The sequence below is a fragment of the Dysidea avara genome, chromosome 11 (genome assembly GCF_963678975.1).
Source record: "Dysidea avara chromosome 11, odDysAvar1.4, whole genome shotgun sequence".
Classification (NCBI taxonomy): Eukaryota; Metazoa; Porifera; class Demospongiae; order Dictyoceratida; family Dysideidae; genus Dysidea; species Dysidea avara.
Window position 1 is genome coordinate 2,536,956 of NC_089282.1, and position 25,435 is coordinate 2,562,390.

General features: G+C 37.2%; 3 protein-coding genes and 1 long non-coding RNA gene across 4 annotated transcripts; all 4 read left to right on the forward strand.

The window, feature by feature from the left end:
- The first annotated feature begins 6,454 nt into the window (after positions 1 to 6,454).
- On the forward strand, positions 6,455 to 7,963 carry LOC136238631 (uncharacterized). Its single transcript, XR_010693106.1, has 3 exons — positions 6,455 to 6,569; positions 6,624 to 6,744; positions 7,730 to 7,963. It is a non-coding gene; the product is annotated as an uncharacterized lncRNA (long non-coding RNA).
- An 8,189-nt stretch (positions 7,964 to 16,152) lies between these two features.
- On the forward strand, positions 16,153 to 18,401 carry LOC136239250 (uncharacterized). Its single transcript, XM_066029983.1, has 4 exons — positions 16,153 to 16,184; positions 16,570 to 17,221; positions 17,651 to 18,168; positions 18,215 to 18,401. The coding sequence occupies exons 1-4, from the start codon at positions 16,153 to 16,155 to the stop codon at positions 18,399 to 18,401; spliced, it is 1,389 nt and encodes a 462-aa protein (XP_065886055.1).
- A 1,341-nt stretch (positions 18,402 to 19,742) lies between these two features.
- On the forward strand, positions 19,743 to 21,681 carry LOC136239104 (endosomal/lysosomal proton channel TMEM175-like). Its single transcript, XM_066029841.1, has one exon. It carries the CDS (start codon positions 19,882 to 19,884, stop codon positions 21,421 to 21,423), a length of 1,542 nt encoding a protein of 513 aa, XP_065885913.1. The 5' UTR covers positions 19,743 to 19,881; the 3' UTR covers positions 21,424 to 21,681.
- A 24-nt stretch (positions 21,682 to 21,705) lies between these two features.
- On the forward strand, positions 21,706 to 22,242 carry LOC136239251 (mitochondrial import inner membrane translocase subunit Tim29-like). Its single transcript, XM_066029984.1, has one exon. The coding sequence runs from the start codon at positions 21,706 to 21,708 to the stop codon at positions 22,240 to 22,242; it is 537 nt and encodes a 178-aa protein (XP_065886056.1).
- Positions 22,243 to 25,435: the final 3,193 nt, after the last annotated feature.

Consider the following 25,435-nt stretch of genomic DNA (forward strand, 5'->3'; position numbering starts at 1 on the left):
AAGACAAGTGTGTATTTCAAGCCATCCCAAGAAGATAAGCCAGCACAATCTGAGAATTACAACAATATTAACAATGATTACTTGTGACCTTCTGATATTCTTTTGTATTTTATAATTAAATAGCAGTTCATATGTAATGTCAATTCTAATGGGGTATTGTTTCTTGTTCATAATTTGTTTAGTAAATCAAACAAGCTATAATCACTGTATTGATTTTCATGTCAATGTGTATCTAATCAAAAAACAGCCAAGCTGTAAAATAAGGGTGCTGCCTCCAAAAAGCCAAGATGAAAAAATATGTGAAATCCAAGGTGGTGACCAAGAAATGGCTGTGATGGTAGATTAATGGCAAAATTTTTAAAGAAGTGGTTACTGAACTTAAAGGTTTTATTTTTGCGGATAACAAAATAGCTGACAGTCATCCATGTACATGAGTATCAAGTAACTAGTTGTATGTTAGGGTTGGTATGTCCTGAGCATTCAACTTTAGGGTATGCGTCTAGTAGTTGCCACAAGTATTCAACTTTAGGGCATGCAATAAGTAGTATTAGCATTAGGGTTAGGTTGGGTTAAGCTTTGGTTTCTTCTTCACTTTTAGGTTACGTTGTTCTTATTATGCAGCTTGCTTAGACTACTACTTGAATCACATTTATGAGATAGAAAATTCAAGCATCATATATAGAGGAGGTGGGTAGCTAGCAGCAGTAGCACAGTAGTTAGCACACTCACCTAACACACCGGTAGTCCATGGTTTGAACCCTGGATGAGTTTTGTGGTGTTTTTTTTGGTTTTAGTAACCCTTTTGTCTAAGTTTTAATGTTGGTTCAATAGCTGGTATGGCTTATGTACCGTGGGGGAATAAATGCAGGGGATTTGACAAAGTCTAGAGTCAAATTCCCCAGTATTGGGGCTAAGAAACTTGTCAAAGCCCTAACATGTCCCCATCTCAAGAGAGGGGTCTCTATAAGGGAATTTGATTTACTTATTTTGGTTCAGCCAACTGGCACCACCAAAAGCCCCAGGGGTAGGGCAAGTGTAGATGTCAAATCCCCAGTAGGTGAATGGGGACCCAGGGGTGGGGCTTGACATTGATAGGTGCATTATTGCACTGACTTTTGGTCCAGTATCCACTGACAAATTTTAATAATGACAATTCAGGTGAAATTGTGTTGCCTCCTCCAAGTTTCACTGGGATTCAGCACTAAATTCAGCTGAATTGTCATTATTAAATTTTTTGCCATCAACTTGGCCTCCACCTTGGATTCACCATATATAGCTCAAGGGGTAACCGATGTCTTGGAACTCTCGTACACTATCTGAGAAATCCAATTAGAAATCCATTAAATATTTAGAGAATCCCACAGCTACTCTCTTATAGGTGTTTCCTGCACAAGTATTAGCAAAACTCGAATTAAAATATCACGATAAAAATTAGGTGTGAAACGAATATTAAATTTTAGGTATTCGAATATTCTTCAAATTAACGAATTATTCTTTAAGAATTTTCTGTATAATTAGGTGCTTGAAAAGGACAAAATCACTTTGATTACTACTAAACTTTTAAATGTTAAAAAAAGAAAAGTCCTTTACATGTATTATAAAGATGAAAAATTATATTTTAAAATGACAGTTTTCAGTTGTCAAAATGTTTTCAAGGTTAAATGTGTACATTATCCAATTAACGAATATTTAACGAATAACGAATATTTCTTAACGAATACGAATATTTCTTAATGAACGAATAACGAATATTCGTACTATTCGTTTCAGCCTTAATAAAATCGAATTATATTCTATTTACAAATATTTTAAAATACAGAAATATTTTTAAAATACTTAAATATTGGGATTAGCACATAACAGTAAATTATTATACAAATAAAATCACTACTTGCCACCATCTTTGTCATCATTTCAGAACTATATATATGTTAACTTTACTCAAAGTGAGATCAAGATTGCTAAATCTTCCTGCAGACACATTTTTGACTCTGCTGCTGCTGCTGCTGCTGCTGCTGCTGCTGCTGCTGCTGCTGCTGCTGCTGCTGCTGCTGCTGCTGCTGCTGCTGCTGCTGCTGCTGTTGCTTCAATCTCTTCTTCAAGAAGAATATTTTTGGCAAGGGATTACCCAGAATGGTCACGGGAATTTTGAACGCTGACCATGCACTTTATTTCTTTTTTATACATAAGTTTTTATGTTTTTCCCTTGCCACACCTACTTGTGGGGAAATTTAAGTTTGTGTTTTTGTATGTTGTCAACATGTACAGTACTTATGTAATTAACCGTATTATAAGTAATTAGTTTAGGCAGTTGGCACATATTACCATCTGACCCTCAACACTACCACACTATTTTTGTACATAAGCTACTCCTATCAGAGGTATTTCCAATTACTTGTATGGACAGTCAGTATTAATCTCTCCTTGCGATCAATTGAGATCAGCTGAAGTTGTCGTAAAAGCACAGTGAACAGTGTTAGTATTAGTATTTAGTATTTTAGTATTAGTATTACAGGTAAAGAAAGCTCAAGGAGCCTGTAAAGCCTGATCTGTACAAAAAGAATTTAACAAATTTGCAACTACATAGCAAAAATTATATACAATAATAGTTAACTAATTAATAATCATACAATAAAGTAGACCAGCCACTGTCAAGAAAATTTTTTAAATCATTAAGTGTGGGAGCATTAACTATGTGATTGGGTAAACTGTTCCAGTCATTAATGGCTCGTACAGTGAAAAAAGTAGATCTCACTCTTGATGTTGCTTGAGGTTTAAATAACTTGTAATTGTGACCCCTAGTTGTTGATGAAGTTGCAGTAGTAAACAAATCTGATGTATCTAGACTGAAATGGCTGTGTAATAGCTGATAGAACATTATCATATCTCCACGCAGTCTGCGGTATTTAAGTGATGGCAAGTTTAGAGCAGTGAGGCGATCATTATATGTGCAGTTTTGAAGATCCTGGACCAATTTAGTGGCTCTTCTCTGTATCTTCTCTATTTGTTCTTGATCTAGAATGTATTGTGGTCCCCAGATGACGTTACCATACTCTAACACTGGGCGGATATATGATTTATACAAGTTGATGAATGTAGCATGGTCAAAATTCTGAAATGTCTTGTGAATAACTGCTAGTAGTCTGTTAGCTTTCTTGGCAACTGTGGTGGTATGATCGTGAAACTTTAACTGATTGTCAATCATTATTCCCAAGTCCCTTACAACATCACAAGATGTAATAGTAGTGCCATCAATTACATATTCACCAAATCCGTGAGGTATACCTAAGTGTAACCAATTACACTTACTAATGTTGAACTTCAGTTGCCATTTCTTAGACCATGCAAAAAGCAAATTTATATCTTGTTGAAGTTGGCAAAAGTCGTCCACAGTCCTGATAGTTCTGAACATCTTCACGTCATCTGCAAATTGAAAAATGGGACTATTAACTATTAAGGGCATGTCGCTGACATATATATTAAACAAAATAGGGCCCAAAACAGAGCCTTGAGGCACTCCACTACTGACACTTGACCAATCTGATGCATGACTGTTCAGTACAACTTTCTGCTTCCTTCCCACAAGACAATTCTTCACCCACGCTAGCAGCTTGCCAGATATGCCACACCCTTGCAACTTGGAAATTAAACGGTTGTGTGGGACGGAATCAAATGCCTTAGCAAAATCAAAATACAAGATGTCAACAGAATGGCCATCGTCAAGCGCTTTGGTCCAATCGTTCATGGCCAATAACAGTTGAGTTGAACAGGATCTTCCAGGAGTAAAGCCATGCTGATGAGGAAGTATCACATTATTAGTCATCAAATGATCTTGTATGTTGTCTTTAATGATGGATTCCAAGATTCTACAAATAGGCGAGGTCAAACTAATAGGACGGTAATTGCTAACATTAGAGCGATCTCCCTTCTTATGTACTGGAGTTATTAGAGCTTCCTTCCAGTGCTTGGGTAGTACTGAACACTCCAAGGACTTGTTATACAGGAAAGGTAAAGGACTACTTAGCTCTTGTGCACATTCTTTTAAGCAAAATAGTGGCCAGCCCTCTGGGCCAGGAGCTTTATTGGGGTTCAGCTGGGTCAGTTTGTCAAACACTATTGCTGGAGTAATTGTGATGTCTGTAAGTGAAGAATGGCAACCATCTAATTGGTACTGGGGGATTGATGTACAGTCCTCTTTAGTAAATACACTGGTGAAAAATTTATTGAAAAGCTCACACTTTTCTTGATCTGAGTCAGCAGCAGAATTATCATCACATCGTAATGAATTAATTGATGGGCGTGTCTTGAGACGTGAATTCACATATTTCCAAAACTGCTTAATATTACTGGTTCTGTTGGATGCTAAGTTAGCCTCATATTTCCTACGAAGGGATCTAGTCAAGTTACGCAGCTTGTTTCTAGATTGACAATATACTTGATAATCTGCTGGGGACTTACTACGCTGATATTTGTTCCATAACTTACATTTTGTGTTTTTTAAATGTAATGCTGCTCGTGTCATAAACAGATTTTTCCTTAGTCGAGGAGTTTCAAAGGGAACACAGTCATTAATAATACTAGTTAACCTCAAAGCAAATTCATTGTAAGCCGACTGTATATCAAGAGGAGACAGAAGATCTTCCCACTCAATAACTGTTAGCATTTGACGCATCCGAACAATATCTGCTTGATGTATGTTGTAGCGTGGTTTGGAAGCAGGATTAGTAGAACAGTAGCATAAATAATTAAACCGGAGACATGCATGGTCACTTAAACCCAAAGCGGGGAGAATATTAACACTATTGATCATTTCTTCTTCATTAGTCAAAATGAGGTCAAGGATGTGTGGCGTTGAGTTTTGTGCATGCCGAGTAGGAGCCTCTACATGCTGGAAAAGGTACTTGTCTTGTACAGTGTCAAGAAACAATTGTGAACAATGATTACTACAAGAATTTGATGACCAGTCAATGTCAGGATAGTTAAAATCACCACATATCAACAAGTGTGTATGGTCATCAATTTCTGTGAGCAATTTACACAGGCCAATAGTACTTTGTAAGGTATCAGAAGAAGGACTACGGTATATACAACCCACAAGAAGTGAGTCATGACCCATCAGTTTAATTGATATCCAAACATGCTCATGGTGTGGGTATCCATCAAAAGTTACTTCTGATACTATTAATTTGTTGGAGATGTATATCCCAACACCACGCATGGCTGGAGGGGTCTGGTGAGAGTCAGGGTCGAAATTGAAAAAAGCTTGATATCCATAAAGTGAGAGTCTAGCTGAAGAGAGAGAATTAATACTACGTTTTGGTAATAATATTTCACTGATTAGAATCAAATCAGGTTCATCACCAGCAATGAGTGTAGATAAGTCATCCATTTTATTCAGTAGTTGATCAGCGTTAGTGTACAAAATATCTAATTTGGTTATAGGGTTAATAGCTGCTCTAGGATCTGAGTTATCAGTACTGGGTTGCTCAACATCAGGACATTGTTCAATGCTAAATTGGTTAACATCAGGAGCTATTTGTCGTGGCCCCAACAGGGGTCGCTATGCTTGTGTCCATTTGGTTGGTGGCTTGACTTGGACGTACTGTTCGGGTGACAATAACCCCATCTCGAATAACCAAATTTGGTTGATTGACCCTTCTTCGTTTGAGTTCTTCCACTAATTGCTTATGTTTACTTCTTTGATATTTGGTCATGTCAGGTGAAACAAAGACAGTTTTATATAGTTCATGACGTGTTACAATGACAATGTGTAAATATGTCGTTAAACACACTTTAACCAGCTGACAGAGACAGCAGGCCCTATATGTATGAGTATATTTGACCATCAAGGTACTTACAGCCCTGCAGTGGTTAAATTCAAACAACCCACTCAGAGGAGGTCGGAAGCGTGCACGTGAGCCCAATGGCTTTGTATTGAAAAGCATACTGGACGTTTTTGGGTACTGAAATACCTCCCGTTTGATGAAATACGACAAGTACATGGCATTGGCACAATAAGCCCCGTTAAGCCCCACTGAATAAGTTTGTTTTTTTTAAACTTGGGCTACGTATAAATCACGCGAGATCTCGCGCCAGGCCACGGATGCTTTAAATGTCTTTGTTGACGGGCTAGAAAAATAGAGATAGGAATCCCACTCGAGAAAACAGTATGAATAAACACCCAAGAAGTCATCCTATGCAGCGTACTTCACTAATACACTAGTGGCGTGCGCCCTACACGAGACTAGAAAGATGAAGAAAGCCTCCAGACGAACGATAGCATCAACTGGCCACCACAAAGAAGGCTGGAAATGAGATTCTCACGGCCAACATTCAATGTTGCGGCCCTCCTTCACGCTATACCCTGCCTTACAATCTCAAAAATGCAATTAACACGAAAAAATTTTCGTAGCGCTTATTACGCTTCCGACCTCCTTTGCAACCCACTATATATACTACGTACCCGAGATTGGAAACGCCGGTTTTTATCCAAACTATCCGCGTTGGAGCGCACCCTTATGACAGCGAAGCGCCTAGCCAGGTGAGTAGTTGATTCTTTTCATCTTCTTGTGAGTTCATAGCTAATATAAAGGCTACTTAACTCAACATTTCGTATTTCGTAGGTTTACTAAATGAAGGCATTATTTGGAGTTAGCTGACCAGGTGAACTCTACAGGAATGGGCGGTCAGCGGCGGGGTCACCAGTTCTTTGAATTCTTACTCAGACCATGCTCAGACACAATGGTACGTACGTTATTGTTACAGAGCAGACAGCACACGTGATATGGCAAGGGAAATTACAAAACAAATTAAATTTTATGCAATTACAAAATTAGGGTGCATTTCTAGATGGAAAGTAGCCCTTAGAGTAGAAATTTTACTGGTGTGATGAGTTTGGGAGAATGAGACAATGACATTGATGGTATAGCCTGGTGAATCTTTCCATTGTAATGAAATAGTTGAACCATCCAGTTGGTGTCTAAAATTTTATCGGAATCTACCAATGATTGAAGTCTTCTGGTTTTATCCTAATGTAATGTAATTTAAGCACACGGAGTCACTAATACTGCATGCTTGTGATGTAACCTCATCACATGTCAAGACAAATGGGGATTTGAAACAGACCATTTCTCCCCTACCCAGTGACAAAGAGAAAAAAAAGTGGTCTGGCCTAACGGTATAGGTACCGGTCTTAAAACAACTACAGCATGTTCCACTGACGGGGTAACAGTAACTGTAGCTATGGTTGCAAGTATGGTGCATTTCTTGTACAATATTACGTTGTAATACAATTAACCATTGTGGGATTCTTCCATTGCTGAGGACAAGCTAAGTGTCCAGAATTACCTGCCCTACTTACCTTAAAGTGAATGTGCCATAGTAGTGACAAGAGTAGTGGTGATAAACGTACATGGCATCTCTGCTTAGCACAGTGCAGTATATGATTACTGTGATTTCCCTCTCTTTGGACTGTTGCATTGTGAATGCATGACATCAATGTGTTTGATGTACAGTGGAACCTGTCCTAAGCCGGTCACCTTCAGGCCAACATTTCTTGACGTTTGCTTTATACAATTGGGTTAGTGTATAGCTGCCTCACTAAAGGAATTAAAGTTAGCCAATTTCAAGAGGTGACTTCTATACAGGACAGGTTCCACTATACATTATACAATGTTAGTGTTGCATTTGCTAATGTAGCTCAATCTTTATATGTAGACTGTTTTTGTAGGTCAACAAAACTCTTCCTGTGCTGTGTCTTTCTACCACTTGTCAAAGGATACAGTGACAGTGCTTGTTACTGTGAAAGATTCATCTCACATTGAAACTGATAGGATTTTTGTAGTGGACAAGTTGACTATAGAAAAATTATATAATTTCTATGCTGTACCAAGCTCAGGCTGTTCTTAGTAATAAACTAACAACATGACGGTACGGCACAACAGTGTATGTTGCAACATATTGCTAGAGGGATGGTTGTGTGTATCCAGCAATGGAGTCGGGTATGACATGTCACTTATCTAGACTCTGTAGTTGCTGTGAATACATGTAGCTAAAACAGCCACTGCCGTGAAATTGAGTATGGTGGTAGGATGTAACATGCTCTATTACAACGTTCATTATGTACACTCAATTGACTTTCTGTTCCAACACAGAAACATTGTACACTTGTCTCAATCAGTGCTCCATGTGACTATCAAATGTTAAAACTGTGTAGCTATTAGTAGGTCTTCTTTGGATAAATATTTTGACTAGCTGAAGTATTATTCAAGTTTGAGAGCTGTACAGTACCACTCTATATGGAATTGCCTATCATTTTAACTTCTGAAATCGTCCAGTTTACAAATGATTGAGACCAGAAGCACTAAGAGTTTTGCCATATTCTTGTAGAGGGGGTAGGAACAAAACAGCTAAGAAAGGGACATAATTACTTAGCTAGTACCACTTGGGTAACTAAATGTTAACCTCGTATACATTTTTTGTGGGTTTGAAATGCTCCCACTACACTGCATACTCCCGATAACTTTTTTGAGTCCATCGGCTAAATGGTTTAGACGCGACAGAACAACGAATTCGCTAGGTACGAATCTCTGGCCCCGGTAGGCGCCTAAGTAGCTATTAACCTACCAGTATTAGTGGCTTTAGGCGTATCTCAACCTGGATATTAAGCCTTCTCCTTCGTCTTCTACCATTCAAACACTTCAATAGTTGAAAATGGGCGGTTATTTGGGGGGTGCGCTCCAACGCGGATTGCTTTTAGGAAATGTACACGAGTAATTGGATCACGTGTCTCCGTTTCCAATCCCGGGTACGTAGTATATATAATCATAGGTAGGGGTGTCTATTATCTATGATATAATCTATGACAATAGCTAATAACATGCATAATAGTTAATTCAATAAATATATTAATATAGCTAGCTATTATATAACAGAACTCAATAGTCGTTATAGATTAATGACTTAATAATTATAATCTACGTAAACAAGTGTGACCTAAATTTATGTTAAGGTTCAGTAGAGTGGTGCTCTTGCCTGTGTGTTATTTGCACTAGTCACAGAGCAAATGTCAATCTAAACTTAATAAGATCCATGTTGTAAACTGCAGCTATATGTATCTGTCAGTTATTTGCACTGCATCCTTGTCTATACCTTTCAATAAAATATATCTAATCCAAACAGCCAAGCTGTAAAAAAAGTGTGTGGCCCTCAAAAAGGCTATGGTGAAAAAAGATGTGAAATCCAAGGTGGCGGCCAAGAAATGGCTGTGATGGTAGGTTAATGGTAAAAATTTTAATAACGACAATTCAGGTGAATTTTGGTGTCAAGACCCCATAGCCTTTTTGAAGGCTGCATTCTTTTTTTACAGCTTGGCTGTTTTGGATTAGATTTCACTTCTTTTTGTATTTGTATACCCACTGGCTTTGGGACTTTTTAACCTATCTTTTTTTCTTTACCATAAGAAGAAGGAAAGATGAAGCAGATGTACTTTAAATATTTCTGATTTTATCAGTAAATGTACAAATTATATATATAATACATACATTTATTGCAGAACTCTCCATGGTGGTTTCTTTGTAACTGAACACTCTACAAGGTGACTTCTTCTAGCTGCTCTCTCTACAGGGTGATTTGTTTGTAGCTGAATTCTCTACAAGGTAATTTCTTCTAGCTGATCTCTCTACAGGATGATTTGTTTGTAGCTGAATTCTCTACAAGGTAATTTCTTCTAGCTGATCTCTCTACAGGATGATTTGTTTGTAGCTGAATTCTGTACAGGTGATTTGTTTGCAGCTGAGCTCTTTACAGAATGGTTCCTTTGTAGCTGAACTCTCTACAAGGTAACTTCTTCTAGCTGATCTCTCTACATTTGTAGCTGAACTCTCTACAGGTGATTTGTTTGCAGCTGAACTCTCTACATGATGGTTTCTTTGTAGCTGAACTCTCTACAAGGTAACTTCTTCTAGCCGATCTCTCTACAGGGTGATTTATTTGTAGCTGAACTCTCTACAGGTGATTTGTTTGCAGCTGAACTCTCTACATGATGGTTTCTTTGTATCTACAAGGTAACTTCTTCTAGCTGATCTCTCTACAGGGCAATTTGTTTGTAGCTGAACTCTCTACATGGTGGTTTCTTTGTAGCTGAACTCTACAAGGTGATTTCTTCTAGCTGAACTATCTCTTTCCATAGTTGGATGAACTCCCTACAAGGTAACTTCTTCTAGCTGATCTGTCTACAGGGTGAATTGTTTGTAGCTGATCTCTCTACAGGGTGATTGTTTGTAGCTGATCTCTATACAGGTTACTTGTTTCTAGCTGATCTCTTGAATTCTCTTCAGGGTGACTGCTCTATTAGAGTATCTCGATCTCGCACTTGCTACACCAAATTGGATTTCGTGTTATAACTCCGTGGCTTTAAGTCTGATTCTTCTACACCATTGAAGAGCTTTTCTAAGATGATTACTCCATCTATACAGCGATTTTCAAAGCATTACCCCAAGCGGTTTATCTGGTAGACGTGGCAAGCAGTCGTTTTTTATTAGCTAATCTCGATTACATAATTGTTACACACTGTTGGTTTTTTCGTTGTATCTTCCTGGTTTTAGCTCGATTTCTTTCAAACCACAAAAGGTTTGAGGTTCAATAGTTAACCTATTCACCCACCGATTTTCAGCTTCTTCCCATACGCGATTTACCCTGTAGACGTGACAACATATTGGTGTTATTCTTCGTGAATAATCGCTCATAACTCTTTGCCTGTTTATCGTATTCCAGCCAAAGTTGGTACAGAGATGCGCCTTTATCAGGGGCGGATCCAGAGTCTGGAAAGAGGGGGAGCACCTTGCTGAAAAAAAGTTGAAGAGCAAAAAAAAAAAAAAAAAAAAAAGGTCACAACAATAATAGCTAGTTATCCTTTACCAAATATATTATATCACGTATGTTATGTAAAATAAAATCCTATTTATAGCTTCCTAAGTAAGCTACACTTCCCCATGAACACTGTGACTGCTTTATTAGAGTGATTGGTGATTGACTGCTCTATTAGAGTATCTCGATCTTATATACGTTTTTTTAAGGGAGGGGGAGGGCACGTGCCCCTGTGCCCCCCTGGATCCGCCCCTGTTTATACCCCCCTTCTGTGTGTCAAATTTCAAGGCAATATGGCGTTCGCGTTTGTAAGTGTGCAAAATGAAGAAGAAAAATAATTAAAAAACGAAGAAACTAAGCCAATTTTTGAAGTCGTATATCTCGGGAACGCTTGAAGCGATTTCGCTCAAAGTTGGAATGTGGAGTTCTGAAGTTGGAGGGCGTGTCCACAGCAAAAATCGTCTTGTTTCATCAAGGCAGCACAGAGCTACGGAGGTGCGAAAATTGCGTTTTCGTTCTTCCTGTTAATATACTCACGGGTGTTGCGCGCCGGCTTCTTGGGCCGCACGACACACTACCCGGCGTGTGTCTTGATAATAGCTTTGCACTTTTATCTGTAAAAATAAAAATGTAGTAATTGCTATTGTTATTAACTATATATGAGCATCGTGAATTCCTTTCTTAATAACAGTTATTAATAGATTCTGGTTTTTCAATTTAATATATCCCTGACATAATTATACACTTCTATTATCTACGATCTCTTGTTTATTTTGTAACAACTTTTTTATTAATCAATATTGATGGTTTCTCTCTCTCATCTAATAAGGATTTAAAAGTATGTACAGAATTATTGTTAGGCCACGCCAATTGGTATACTGGTTTCTGGTCTCCCACCCACATCAAAATATAAAAACCTATAGATTAGTCATTATTGCTATTATTACAATTATGCTGCTTGTTACGCATGCACATACTCTATTTAATTAATGTCTATCCCGCTTATTGGCACATGTTGCATTGCTTTCTGGTACATGTCATTGCTAATTGTAAGTGACAACCTTATAGTACGTTCACGTTGAGCTGAATCCTCAAAAACATTTAATAATTCATGGATACAATTACACACAATTTTGAAATTTGGCTCATTTGTAGTACTGCTTGACCCGCTAAAAATATTTCAACATTTTTTTGTTCAAATGTTTGACATAATATTTACGGCCAATCAAAATTTTCACAATACATTTCCTATGTGGAAGCCATATAAGTACAGTGTTCATTACAGCCCTTTCCCGAATTTGTAATGGAGCCAAACCGTACGTGTCTGTTGTTGACACCTTTGCTGTTACCAATAATCATCTGGTTGGCTGAAATGTTAACTCTGTTGAGAAAAAATCCACTTTTAATTTTTAGCTGTTTTTCAGGATTCAGCTCAACGTGAACATACTATAGTATATGGCTTTTTGAAGTTTGTTTTAGAAGCCATTTAGTTCGTATTTCGTGATTGGTGTCTAAATGTGTATTTTACTTTGTCGTATATAAATAATTCATGCTAGTGTATGTATTATAGTCATGTATCTGTATCCAGTAAGAATCTCAGTGTATAGCATCGTGTTACATTTGTGACGCCTATGAACCAGAGATAGTAACTGGAGTATCAAAAGTCTCTCCTCATAGGACTTGTCTCTAATTGATGGTAGCAAACGTGTAGCCTACGGTGGACTTTTTCTATTTTTGTTTGATCGAGAACAATCAGTACACCTCTATTAGAGGTATTCCACTTCTTCCCCCTATAATATTTGAAAATCACACCCCTTATGACATCAGAACTCCAGTGTATTTTGCGAACTCCACCCGTTGTCACCTGTCATTTACTCAAATTTTTTTCAGATATAAAGCCATTCAAATATGGAATTCTTTGCTGTCTGAGCTTAAGGAAATTGACACATATATAACAATTTCTATACATTGGTGCTAGAACATTCATACTACAATCAATGAACTGATTCTTAATATTATATTTTAGTGTTGTTCTTGTTTTTGTATTTGCTTTGTGTTGTCACTTAATTGTCTCTGTCACTGTATGTGTATCTGTTGTAAATGTCTTTTGTTACTCCAGCAAGGAAGAACGGCTTTGTTGATTGTTGAGAATAATCAATCAATCAATCAATCAATCAACACAAAGGAAGGCCCCCACAATGTTCAAGCATAGGGCGTACCAAAGCTGCTTGTATATAATTTCAGGGGCATAGTCAGGATTTTTTGAAGGGGGGTTTCAACATCAGTATTGAGCTACCAGAAGCAGGAGTCCGGGGCACAGCACTCAGCCACTGAGAAATTTTCAATATCTTAATGAATCAGAACTCAGCAAATTGCTATATTTCATGCAAAAAATTTACTATAATGCATATAAGTGCCCCTGACATGAAGCTAGTACTACATATGCATATAGTGGAAACAACCAGCATAACATAGAGACATACATAGACATCTGTAAGTGATAGTTATCCCACTGGTATAGGAACCATGAATCCACTGATACAAATGGAATGACCAACAATCAAAACATTGTAACTACAATTATGCATAGCATGGATTCATTTTGCATGCCCAGGTGATAAATTACTGGAGTTCTATGTCTTTAAACTATAACTAAAACTAAAACAACTATATAAGCAAATAACAATGACTAACTAAAAAGAATTTAAAAGATTACTAAACTAAAACTAAAATGAATTTATAACTAAGACTATTAAACCAAAACTCCTTACTACAATACTAGACCATGCATACACTGCATTTATTATATAAGTCCACATACATACTCAATTCTCTTGCTATATATGTAACATCCAAACATCAATGGTGGGTTTGTGACTATATAGTGTTAGTTTAAAAGTACTTTTAGCATAAGGTAAATATGTTTTAGATAACTAAAACTATAACTAAAAACAAATCTGCATTTGTGATCGGATCTTTTCTAATTCAGTTGCATGCACTTGGCAATCCATAACTTGACTTGTGAGTATGGTACCAGCCGGAAATTTGGTCACCTAGCTTATACACTCCTAACATAGCATATTAATATTAAGACAATGGGTTAAGCAGATGACAAGTTATGACTCTTCAACCTTGGAAATTTGGAAAGGCAGTAAGACCCCTTTTCACAGATCCGGTCACATTTTAGCTAGAACTACAATTACAAGCAATAATTTACTAAATCTAAAACTAAAAAGAATTGAGCAACTAAAACTAAAATGTTTACTTATGCACAACTAAAACGATATCTAATACTAAAAGATTTTCATAAGAGTAACGTATTAACTAAAACTATAACTATAAAACCAAAAGGTACGTTTTCATGTTTTTTTTTTACTAAAACTATAACTAAAACTAAAACTAAAAAGAGCAAATAACTATAACTAAATCTATAACTAAAAAGAATTGAGAAAGATTACTAAAACTAAAACTAAAGTTGTTGACGAACCTAGCTATGACTATAACTAAAACTGAAACTAAAACTCCTTACTAAAACAACACTATTCATCTACATGAGTGAAATTTTCTTTTTTTTTACTGTGAGAGCCATTAATGATGGGAATAACCTACCTCATCACATAGTTAATGCACCCTCGTTAAATGACTTTAAAAATTTACTTGACTGTAGCTGGTCTACTTTTTGTATGATTGCTAATTAATTAATTCTTGTTGTATAATCTGTACAGTTTTATGTTGTAATTATAGGCAATAATTTTTTTAAAGATCAGGCTTTACAAGCTTCCTTACCTGTATACCTAATACTAATAGTAATCATCCCAACAGACTAAGAAATTAAAGCTGCTGCTGACTATGTTATAGAATGTATTTCCGTTCTAGACCATTATTTTATCTTCTTGTTGTGAATGGTAGCCAGAATAACATGAGATGGCTGATACAAGCAAAGTAGCTACTACTAGCTGCTAATGGGAACTCTTCAAGTTAGTGCCGTCACAATGTATTTGGAATTCTTGTTGCTCTCCATTGCTGTTACTCTGCATGCTAGTAATCCAAACTCCCCTTGTAGAGTACCCCCCAGCTCAGAGTATGTGGTTACTAGGGACGCGTCTATTATGCCGGAATAATTTTGGGAATAATAGGTAGTGAAAAGAATTAGGGAATATTCCGGAATAATCGGATGAGTTCTAGGAATAATTAGTGCAAAGTTATAAGTTTTTCTTGTAGTGTGATACAAAAACACCACATGAAACAGTGCAAGCATAAAAACGGTTGAAAAGATCGAGATACTCTAATAGAGCAGTCACTTATACTCTAATAGAGCAGTCAACTTCGAGTCCATAATTCTAATATAGCAGTCACTTATGTAAAACTCTAACTACTATGCTTTCTGTTGCACAAATTCCAGGAATTATTTTGGGAATAATAGGTCAATTTAAAAAGAATTTCCAGAAAGAATAATTGGAAGAATAAAAAGCATAATAGACTCATGCCTAGTGGTTACTCCCCATGCAGTTAACAGAGTATTAATGTTATGTGTGTATGTGTAAAGCCTAAAGATTAATAGATAAACTAATGTCTATTTGGTTCCACTTGGGGTACTTTGAGATAATAAGTCACTCGCTAGAGTTCCTATGGATACATATACATGAAATTGACAGGGAGAAAACATCCTGACCTCCTGGCAGACTCCTGTAAGCATTCGTGGATGGCTGCAGGTTCAAGGCTTCCCAGGTACAGTAATGAATTTTTTCTCCTTCGGTCTACCTTTTCAAACACACTTATGTAGCAACTTTAAACAGGCATACCTTCAGCACTTGTGCTGTAAAGCCTTAATAAAAATAAATGTAATTTGTTTTGGGAGCACGTTGTCTATTTATTTATTTATTATTACTGAGCAGGCAGCACTCAGTGCTGGTTAGTTCAGGAAAAAGAAATTACAAACATAGTTACAATGATTACATGCGTACAAAATTTCTGTGAGTTTGTCTTTGAGTCTAACTTAAAGCAGCTAGTGGAATCATCTACCCACACTGTGGCAACATACGTGACCTTGTTCTAACAAACAGCCCTGAATATGTGACACTACTGACAGTGCACCCCCAAGATTTACAATGTATAGCATCTGACCACAGCTTAATAACATTCACGGCTAGTTTTAAACTTCCTGTGCCATCCTCAACCATCAAGGAAGTATTCAACTTTAACAGAGGTGACTATCACGGATTTAACGAATACTTACTTAACTGTGACCTTAATCTACTTTACAATTCATCTGATGTTTGAAGAAATATGGCACATCCTGAGGAGTTATATCATGTCTGGTGTGGATCTATTTATCCCTAAGACAAGGATACGTACCTGTCAATCTCCATCCTGGTTTACTCCTCAGTTACGTCACTCTCTCAAGTTTCTTCTTACAATTCAGCGCAAATATACTAAAAATCCAACAGCTAATAACTTTCAACGATTATCAAAACCTCAACAATCCTTCCAATCTGCCAGCATTGCAGCCAAGTCTAGATATGAACAGGATCTTTTATATATAACTTTCTACCAATAATGATCCAAAAATTTTTCGATTTATTAGAGAGTTCACCAAGTCACGCGTCCTTCCCCTCAACTTCACCATAACACTACTACAGCTGATGCTGACCTTGATAAAGCTGAACTTTTTAATCAGTACTTTTATTTCATTTTTATCTCAAGTGACTACTGTCTACCTGATACGACTCATTTAACTGTTCCTGTAAATCATCTGGACTCGATTTACTTCACAGAGCAAGAAGTGATAGATGCTCTCAACAACCTCAACCCAAACAAGGCTAGAGGAATTGACAACATCGCACCTGTCATCTTAAAGAACTGTGCTTTTACCCTTGCTTTACCCATCCATCACCTTTTCACAACCAGCTTACGTAGTGGAAACATACCCTCTGAATGGAAAACACACAAAATAATTCCTGTGTTCAAATCTGGAGACAAAACTTCTGTTGCCAACTATCGACCAATTTCACTTCTTTGTGTCATCTCTAAAGTGCTAGAAAGATTAGTTTATGACAAAGTGATAGGTACAATAGCTCCCTCCATCACTCTGCATCAGTTTGGCTCCCAACTACAGCATGATGACTTCATCAGGGCTTTAAAAAGAATCTCCAATTGGAAGAGCCCAGGCCTGGATTCATTTGTGGATTTTGGATTAAAAGTTCTACTCACTTCACGGTGCATTTTTACATCATTTAAATCAATTGTTGTCAGGATCATCCCAACTTTGGTTGTCAGGAAAACAGTACTCATTGTTAAAAACCCTTCTAAAGGCAATATTCCATCAAATTACCGTCCAATCACTTGTTTATCAACAGTATGGAAGTTTCTTACTAGTGTCCTAAGGCTAGTGTTACATAGACACTTAGTTTCAGTCAGTGCAATCCCTTTTCAACAGAAGGGGTGCACACATAGTTCCAAGGGCAGTAAAGATCACTTAATTGTCGATACATTTATAATGAATGATGCTAGAAGAAGGCATAAGAATTTATATATGGGTTGGTTAGATGTAAAAAAGCCTTTGACTCTGTTCCACATGACTGGATATTACATTGTTTGAGACTGTTCGGTGTTCATGACAAGATTGTAAAGTTTTTGGAAGCTGCAATGTGCCACTGGTCTACTGTTTTGACAGCAAATGGAGTGTCTTCAAGTTAGGTAAAATAAATATCAAATGCAGAATATTTCAGAGAGATAGTCTTTCACCTTTGTTGTTCGTTATGATCCTGGCACCGTTATCATTCAGACCTCTAAGGGTTACCATCTTTCCAACTCATCCACAATTGTTAACCATCTGGTCTACATGGACAACATAAAACTGTACAGTCGTTCACAACAAGAGATTGAGTCATTAATTCACACCGTCAACATCTTTTTCGATGACATATGCATGTCAATTGGTTCTGCTAAGTGTAATATTGTGGCTGTATCTAAGGGACACCTTGTGGAGTCAGATAATGTTGTTGTTCTTTCATCTGGTGATATAATCCAATCTTTATCCCCTACAAGTTTTTACAAGTATTTGGGTGTCCTTGAGTCAGATTGTTTCAAGCAGCAGCAAATGAAAAACATCTTAACAAAAGAATATAAGCGACGTGTACGAAAGTTTCTTCGTTCAAAACTGTATAGTAAGCTTTTAATTTCTGCAATAAATAGTTGTGCCTTCTCATTGTTGTGTTATTCTGGAGGAATAATTAATTGGACCCAAGCCAAGTTGCGTAAGTTGGATATTGATACAAGAAAATTGATGACTATATATGCAAGGTGGTTTTTCAATGAATAGTGATGTGGACCATCTTTATGTCTCAAGGAAGAATGGAGGTAGGGGCCTGATCTCAGTGAAGTTTGCAATTGAGCATGAAAAGAGAAACTTGTCATTTTACGTACACCACTCTGATGATCCTTACCTTAAATTAATTGCAACAGATTATCAGATGTTTGAGGAGCATGGCAAGGAATACAAGGAATTATCCAACTTGGAACATCTACAAATTTGAAAGAACAAGCCTCTCTATGGGCAATTCATATGGGAAATTTCTGAGCAGATTTGTGTTAAATCACAGTGGTTATGGCTACGCTTTGGTAACCTTACTAAAGAAATGGAAGGACTTGTATTTGCGGCCCAAGAGCAGGCCTTATCCACAAATGCTGTTAAAGCTCATATCTACAAAATGCCATGCTCAGCTAGATGCCGGCTTTGTGGTTCTTTTGATGAGACCATTGACCACCTTGTAAGTTGTTGTTCCTTTTTAGCTCAAAAGGAATATAAGAGCCGGCATGATCGTGTTGCTTCTCATGTTCACTGGATGCTAGCAAAGCAAGCTGGATTCCCTGTGCAAGATCTTTGGTGGAAACATTGTCCTCCACGAGTTTGTGAAAACAATGTCTGTAAACTGTTGTGGGATTTTTCCATTGTAACTGATGCAACACAACCACCCTGATATTACTATGGTATTGAAACAAACAAATGAAGTCTACCTAATTGATATTGCTATTCCTGGAGATTCCAGACTTTCTCAAAAGGTTGTTGAAAAGCAAACAAAATATGTGGATTAAAAAACTGAAGTTGTTAGAGTGTGGAATGTAGAAAAGTATTCATCATTCCTATAATTGTTGGGGTGTTAGGCTCTATACCAAAGGATCTATCATTTTATTTAGAGAAGGTCAACTTGCCAACATCAGACATTTCAAAAGACTGTGTTATATTCTACCACATCACTGTTATGGTGTACATACAATAACTACACACCATGGAAATGACTTAGTATATATATATATATATATATATATATATATATATATAATTGCATGTTAAAAATAATGTGAAGTCAGTTAATTAGCTAGCTATAAGGTGTGTGCAATGAGTTCAATAATGGCTATGGGAGACTTTCTGTTTACATGGCTTCTGTTGACGGTTGGTGGCTGAACAGCCCTAACATGTACACTCATGAATGCAAGCTGCAATATAATTAAACGCACCCTTACGATTGATCACGTGATGGTATGAAACGGCTGCTTTGGTGATTAAATTACTGTGAGCCAGGGAGATTAATGCGTGAGTTTACAGGTGTTGTGAGTGAGAGAGTGAGATTTTGCTTCAATGCGTGAGACTCATGCAGAATACGTGAGAGTTGAGAGCTCTGCAGTACCGTAGTACAAGCCGAGGTACAGTAGGGGCGTGCGCGTACATTTTTAAAGTGCGAGCAGCCGGTAAGTTTACGAAAACAATTCCATAAGCGAAGATTTTTTCTCGCACGAATTTGATCTCTTGTTAGATCTCGAATTTCAGGTGGTGAATTTGATACTTCTGACAGTATATTAAAGGTAGGATACCGTACGTAGTCTATAATAGATAACCGTACGTTGTGTTGTAAACGTGTATACTGTGTGTCGAGGTTGCCGGCGTAGCTGAGTCAATGATAAAGACAAGTACGACTGAAGACACGTGCAGTGGGTAACTTGTACAGGAACAGCGTAATGGAATCCTCTACGGAAACACGGGAAGGACATAGCATGATATGGGAAATGCAAATGTTCAGCCAGTCTGATGGGGCGTATAGACGCCGTCAGAGTGAGCACCATCGCAGACACGAGTTTCTCGGTGTCCGTTTGGAATCATACACTGACGCAGTGTTTGCGATTGTAGGGACAATCTTAATTGCTTACATAAACCATACTGTCTTACCAAAGCTTGAAGGTGGTAGTAAGAGTCTTCAACAGCAATCTCTAGACCATTTCCGCTTCTCCACTGTATACCACTTCACGTTTATACACATCAGTGTAATTTGGCTGAACCACTCACGACTGTTCTCAGTGGTTGAGAGGGTTGACGACATTGTCATTTGGATAAACATGGTGTTCTTGTATGTGGTGTCATTTGTACCCTTGACGTTTGGCCTTCTGGGAGAGTTCAATGACACTTATGAAGGAATAGTGATCCCGTCAATCACCATTATTCTCATAAACATAATAATGGCCTGTATAGTTTGGTATGTGTTTAGAAGAAAGAGTTTTCTACCAATTAGCATGTCTGACATTCATACTAAGTATTTTGAGCGAGCTATGTATTTCAAATTATTGATTACACCAGTATTTGCTGGTCTGGCTATTGGGATAGGCAATGTCAGCCTTCTTGCAGGCCAGATATTGTTTTACAGCAGTGTGTTTGTAGTGATTATACCAAAGGCTATCACCTATTGCATCTGGTGGAAGCGTAAAACTGAGACGACCGCACAAATTGTGAAAGTCCTGAGCGTAACAGTGTCAAAGGATAGGATAGAATTTTTCTCTGATGGTGTTTATTCGATTATAGCAACATTGGTTATTTTGGACATCACTACAGTTGGGATACCATCCCGAGATGAAGTGAATGAAAACTTTGATGGTAGTTTATTGAGAGCCCTTGCTGACAACAGGCTAGACTACATCACCTACTTTACAACGTTCTTGGTAATCAGTTTATTGTGGTTTGTTCATCACTCGTTATTTAATTTTATAAAAGAACTCAATTCTTTGATGTTCCTTGTACACCAGTGTTCTCTGTCGTTTGTCGGAGTGGTACCAACTGCCTTCGAATTGTTTGCAGGTTTCTTTAGATCTGGCACCACTGATGCTGACAAAGCTACTACAATTCAGTTGGCAACAACTACCGTAGCAATTGTCAGCCTGTTACAATTTCTTCTGCTTGCTCTGATGAATTTAGCTGATAACGAATATGTAGATAGAACTCTGTTTCATTTCAAATCATCTCTACATCTTCTTGTGAAAGTTGCAATCATTCCATCAATTTGTGTGATTGGTTACTGGTGCTCAATGGGTTCAGAGAGCGTTCAACGTTACTCATTCTATGTTCTTTACATCAGTGGACCACTGGCATTTGTTCTTGCCAACATTATGATAAAATGGACCAAACTACATTCCTTTTGTCAGTATTGCTGGGGGAAGGTTTCAAATGTGTGTCGCAAGCCATGCCAACAAAACAATACAACCATACAACCTGAAAATAGCTATACAAACTAATAGCCATACAACCTGAAAATTCCTGTCCAACATGGAGCTTTCTTGCATCTCACTCATGACCTTGTATGGACTGCTGTTTATTGTTATTGTAGATTTGTGTTTTTTTTTGCTGTTGCATTTATCTTTGTACATACTTATGTTATATAATCTGTGTATATAACATTTCATGTAATATAACTCTAATGGCATATTGTTTCTGGTTGATGTAACAAATCAACAAATATTTATAAACAAGGTCATATAATGTGTATTATATTTCTGTAGCCATACCTTCCACTAATGATGGCAAGGTTGTTACGGATGAGGTTACGTGTACCAGCTAGAGTACAGCAATGGGGTCAACCGTTCCGAAATATCTTGCTAGATTACTATGAAGTATTCACTGATATCATCAAGTCAGCAAGAGAACATCGTCTGAGGTCAACAGTCGGATTAATTGGTGCCGGGGCTGCTGTTTACTCATCCAAACAAGTTCCGGATGAAATTAGTTTTCATACTGAGCTACTTGACAGTGCCAATGAGCTATCATTAGTAACTGAAACTGAACAGAACAGAACTTCTAAGGCTCATATTGAGAGAACTTTGGACTTGTATTCACACAAGAGATTGAAATATGTTAGCCTGGGACTAGTAGCAGTTATAATGGAACTACCAGCCTATCCTGATCTAAAGAATTACCAGCAAACATGTACACATCTACAACCAAGATGGTGGACATTTTATCAGAGGATAGTTGATTTTGGCATGTATGGCAGATGGGTGGTGTTACAACACAAGATGATTGACTATGACATTAATGACAATGACTGGATCACATGATCATGTACACAGTCTAATATTAATGTATTCTAATTTCAGTCCAGCATGTAACACCTTCCGTACTATATCAGCACATGGACCACACATATTAAATACTGCTTATTTGAGCACTTGCTGTAGCAATCCTGACTAGGCATTTTATCTCTATTCACGCTCACTTGTTCCTAAAGTAAATGGAAGATTTGAAATTAGGTTTTAAGATGGCTCTTAATAGGGAAGAATTTCAGTGGGGATGCATTAAAGTCAAATTCTGCTAGATGGTATGACACTGTTGTAGTCAATACAGTGAGAATATTTTGATGAGATAATTAGATGTTCTAATCTATATAGATATATGGTATATAGACCTTTATTAAATCTATTTGAAGCAAAGTGTGCTGGCGAGCTGCAACATCGGAATCGTCATCATGACCGTCAAATCGCTTTTTCCTGATCACGTGATCTATTTGATTACTTTGCGGCGCGCAGACAAATTTGTAGGGGTGCTCCAGCACCCGTTGCACCCGTGCTTCCTACGCCACTGGGTAATTGCATAACAAAAGCTTTCACGATACTGCATGTAGTGGTCTAGCAAAGACTTTAACTATACAAGTACTTGGTGATTGTCCTATTAGAGTATTTATCAGAAAGTGTGTGTTCTATCAGAGTTTTGTAAAGTGTTAACCAACAAAAAGTCATAATAAATGGTGTGCTCATTCTTTTTGGCACTTGAATTGTAAATTATAATTAAAATCATCCTGGTACAATGCCAAGAGTTAATAATGGAGTATCCAACACATTCATGCATGCTGGACCTCTATACAAGTGATTCAAAAGGTGCAAAACTCCATAGCAGAGTAGATGTAATCATCACATTTCCTTGATTTGCTATGTTACATGTTAAAATATGTTTGATGGAATCCCTTTGACTTACATAGAATCGTTTGTGGACACTCTTCTCCTCCACCCTTGATGATGCTTATTGCCTTATTATGCTCACCTACATGGTTAATGTACAAGAGGTCACCTAATTGAAGGATGCAAAGTGGAACCTGTGTATACGTAGTCACCTTTAGGTAAAAATTTCTTTTCCTTAATATGCAGGTGGTTGCTTTATACAGTTAGATTAGTTTGTAAGTGCATGGAGAAGGGGGGTTAAAGTTGACCTTTTTAGAGAGGCGGCCTTTCTATACAAGTGGCCACTAAGATAGGTTCCACCATGCACACACCCAATGTTGTTGCACAATTGAGCACAATGTATAAAATGCTGATAGAAAACGAAATACCAGTGCAGCACTTAAGACCCTCTAATTGAGATAATCGTTCACTATAGCACCAAATTTTTATGGAGTGTTGTAGCATGTGTACTAAGTGTTTTTAGAAGAGGAGCAGAGGAATATAAAAGTCCTTTATATGGGAAACCTATTATTATTATATTATTTGGACCTTGACTATCTGTTTACTATTGTGGCTGGATCTATAGTAGAGCTGCACTACAAAGCCTGCATGCAGCTGCAACAAATAACCCATTAAAAAGGAAATTGCAAGGAGTTTTAGCTTTTTCAATCCAGAAAATTTTGTATAATATTATGTATAAAAAGATCATCCTCCTAATGAGTGTCATTTCTTATTGAAGGTCAGGTGTTTAAGAATTTTAATGTTATCAAGTGGACATAAAATATACCATTATTATCTTAGATATTGATCAAATTCAATTCATAATCAATCAGTATATTTATTGTAAAGCCAACTTGTTTGGTAAATAGACACTGATTATTCCAATGATTTTGTATAATTATGTCCACCAGCAACCAATTACAACTTCATTATTAATTTTGATGTCATGATCATCTTCAATATAGAAATGATGCACATCAGGACATCATGATCATATCTACTACAGAACTGCATGTGTACATTGGAAATCCTAAACTTTAATGTATAAAACCTCTTAAAATGGTAATTCTGATAGCCTGGGTAAACAATTTGTTTGCATGTTTTTAATGGGCCATCATGCAGCTATCGGCTTTGTACTGCTCTAATACTATATAGATCCAGCCATTGCAAACTATAGCTATATGTAAACAAGCAGTTTTATTGCAAGGCCTAAAAAATAGGGTCTGCATGTCTTCTCTTCTATTATACATGCCTCAGTGCCACAGACCCCATAAGAAATTTGGCGGTATGGCTTATCAAAAAGTGAGCAGTTTTATGGACTATATAATTATGACATGCATAATTAGATGGGTTTTGCATGGGTATAAATTTGGACATTCATCTGACAAAAGCACCCTGCTTGTGTGTAGTCTGCCTGTCCTAATATTATAACCTTGATTTTTGATAAGGGATCCAACTTAATATTATATAGCTAAAGACTTTTTTCAAGAACTAGCTTGAAAGAAATAATATAAACCACCAAGACAGATTTTAAAAGGGGTTATAGCTGTAGTTGCAGCCAAAAGCTCAGTATAGAGAAGAGGGAGGTAGCAAGAACAACTGCAGCTGACTGTCAAAACAGCTTGGTTACACGTATTATGCAATTTATACCTTCGTACATGCTTCCTACTGTATATGTAACATAGTGAAGGGTTCAAGGATAATCAGAGACAGTATTTCCATATTAGAAAATCAAAGGGCTAACTTGATTGATCCGCTTAGTATGACAATTGTAGTGTCTATAGGGTTTGGCTAACTTGTTTCTGCATGCAGGCATATTCCACAGAGAGAAACCATTGTTTAGTATATTACATTATAATAAGCTTAAGTGAGTCCTCAGTCACACACAGTCACAAATGGGGTATAAAATATCCCATGAGTGGGTGTGGTAAGGAAATTAGAAAAAAAAACTTACAAAAATTGAATGAAAGTGACCAATGTTCAGACTATTCTGGGAAATCTCTTCCAATAAATATTCTTCTTGAAGAAGAGATTGAAACAGTAGCTGCCCAGTCAAATTTTGTCTGCAGGCTGATATATTCTCAAAGTTAACACAATTATGAAACGATGATGTCTGTATAGACGATCAATGCAAATTCTGACAGTACTCTGTCTCTCTCTCTCTCTCTAGCTCTCTTCCTTTGTTTTTTATCACTGGCAGACTTGAGATGTTTTACCGAATCCAAGGGGCATGTCATGATCATTTTTAACAAGGCCAGTAAGTTGCTTCTCTCATTATAAAGAATAGTAAGGAGAGAAGGAGGAATTGGAGAGTTGC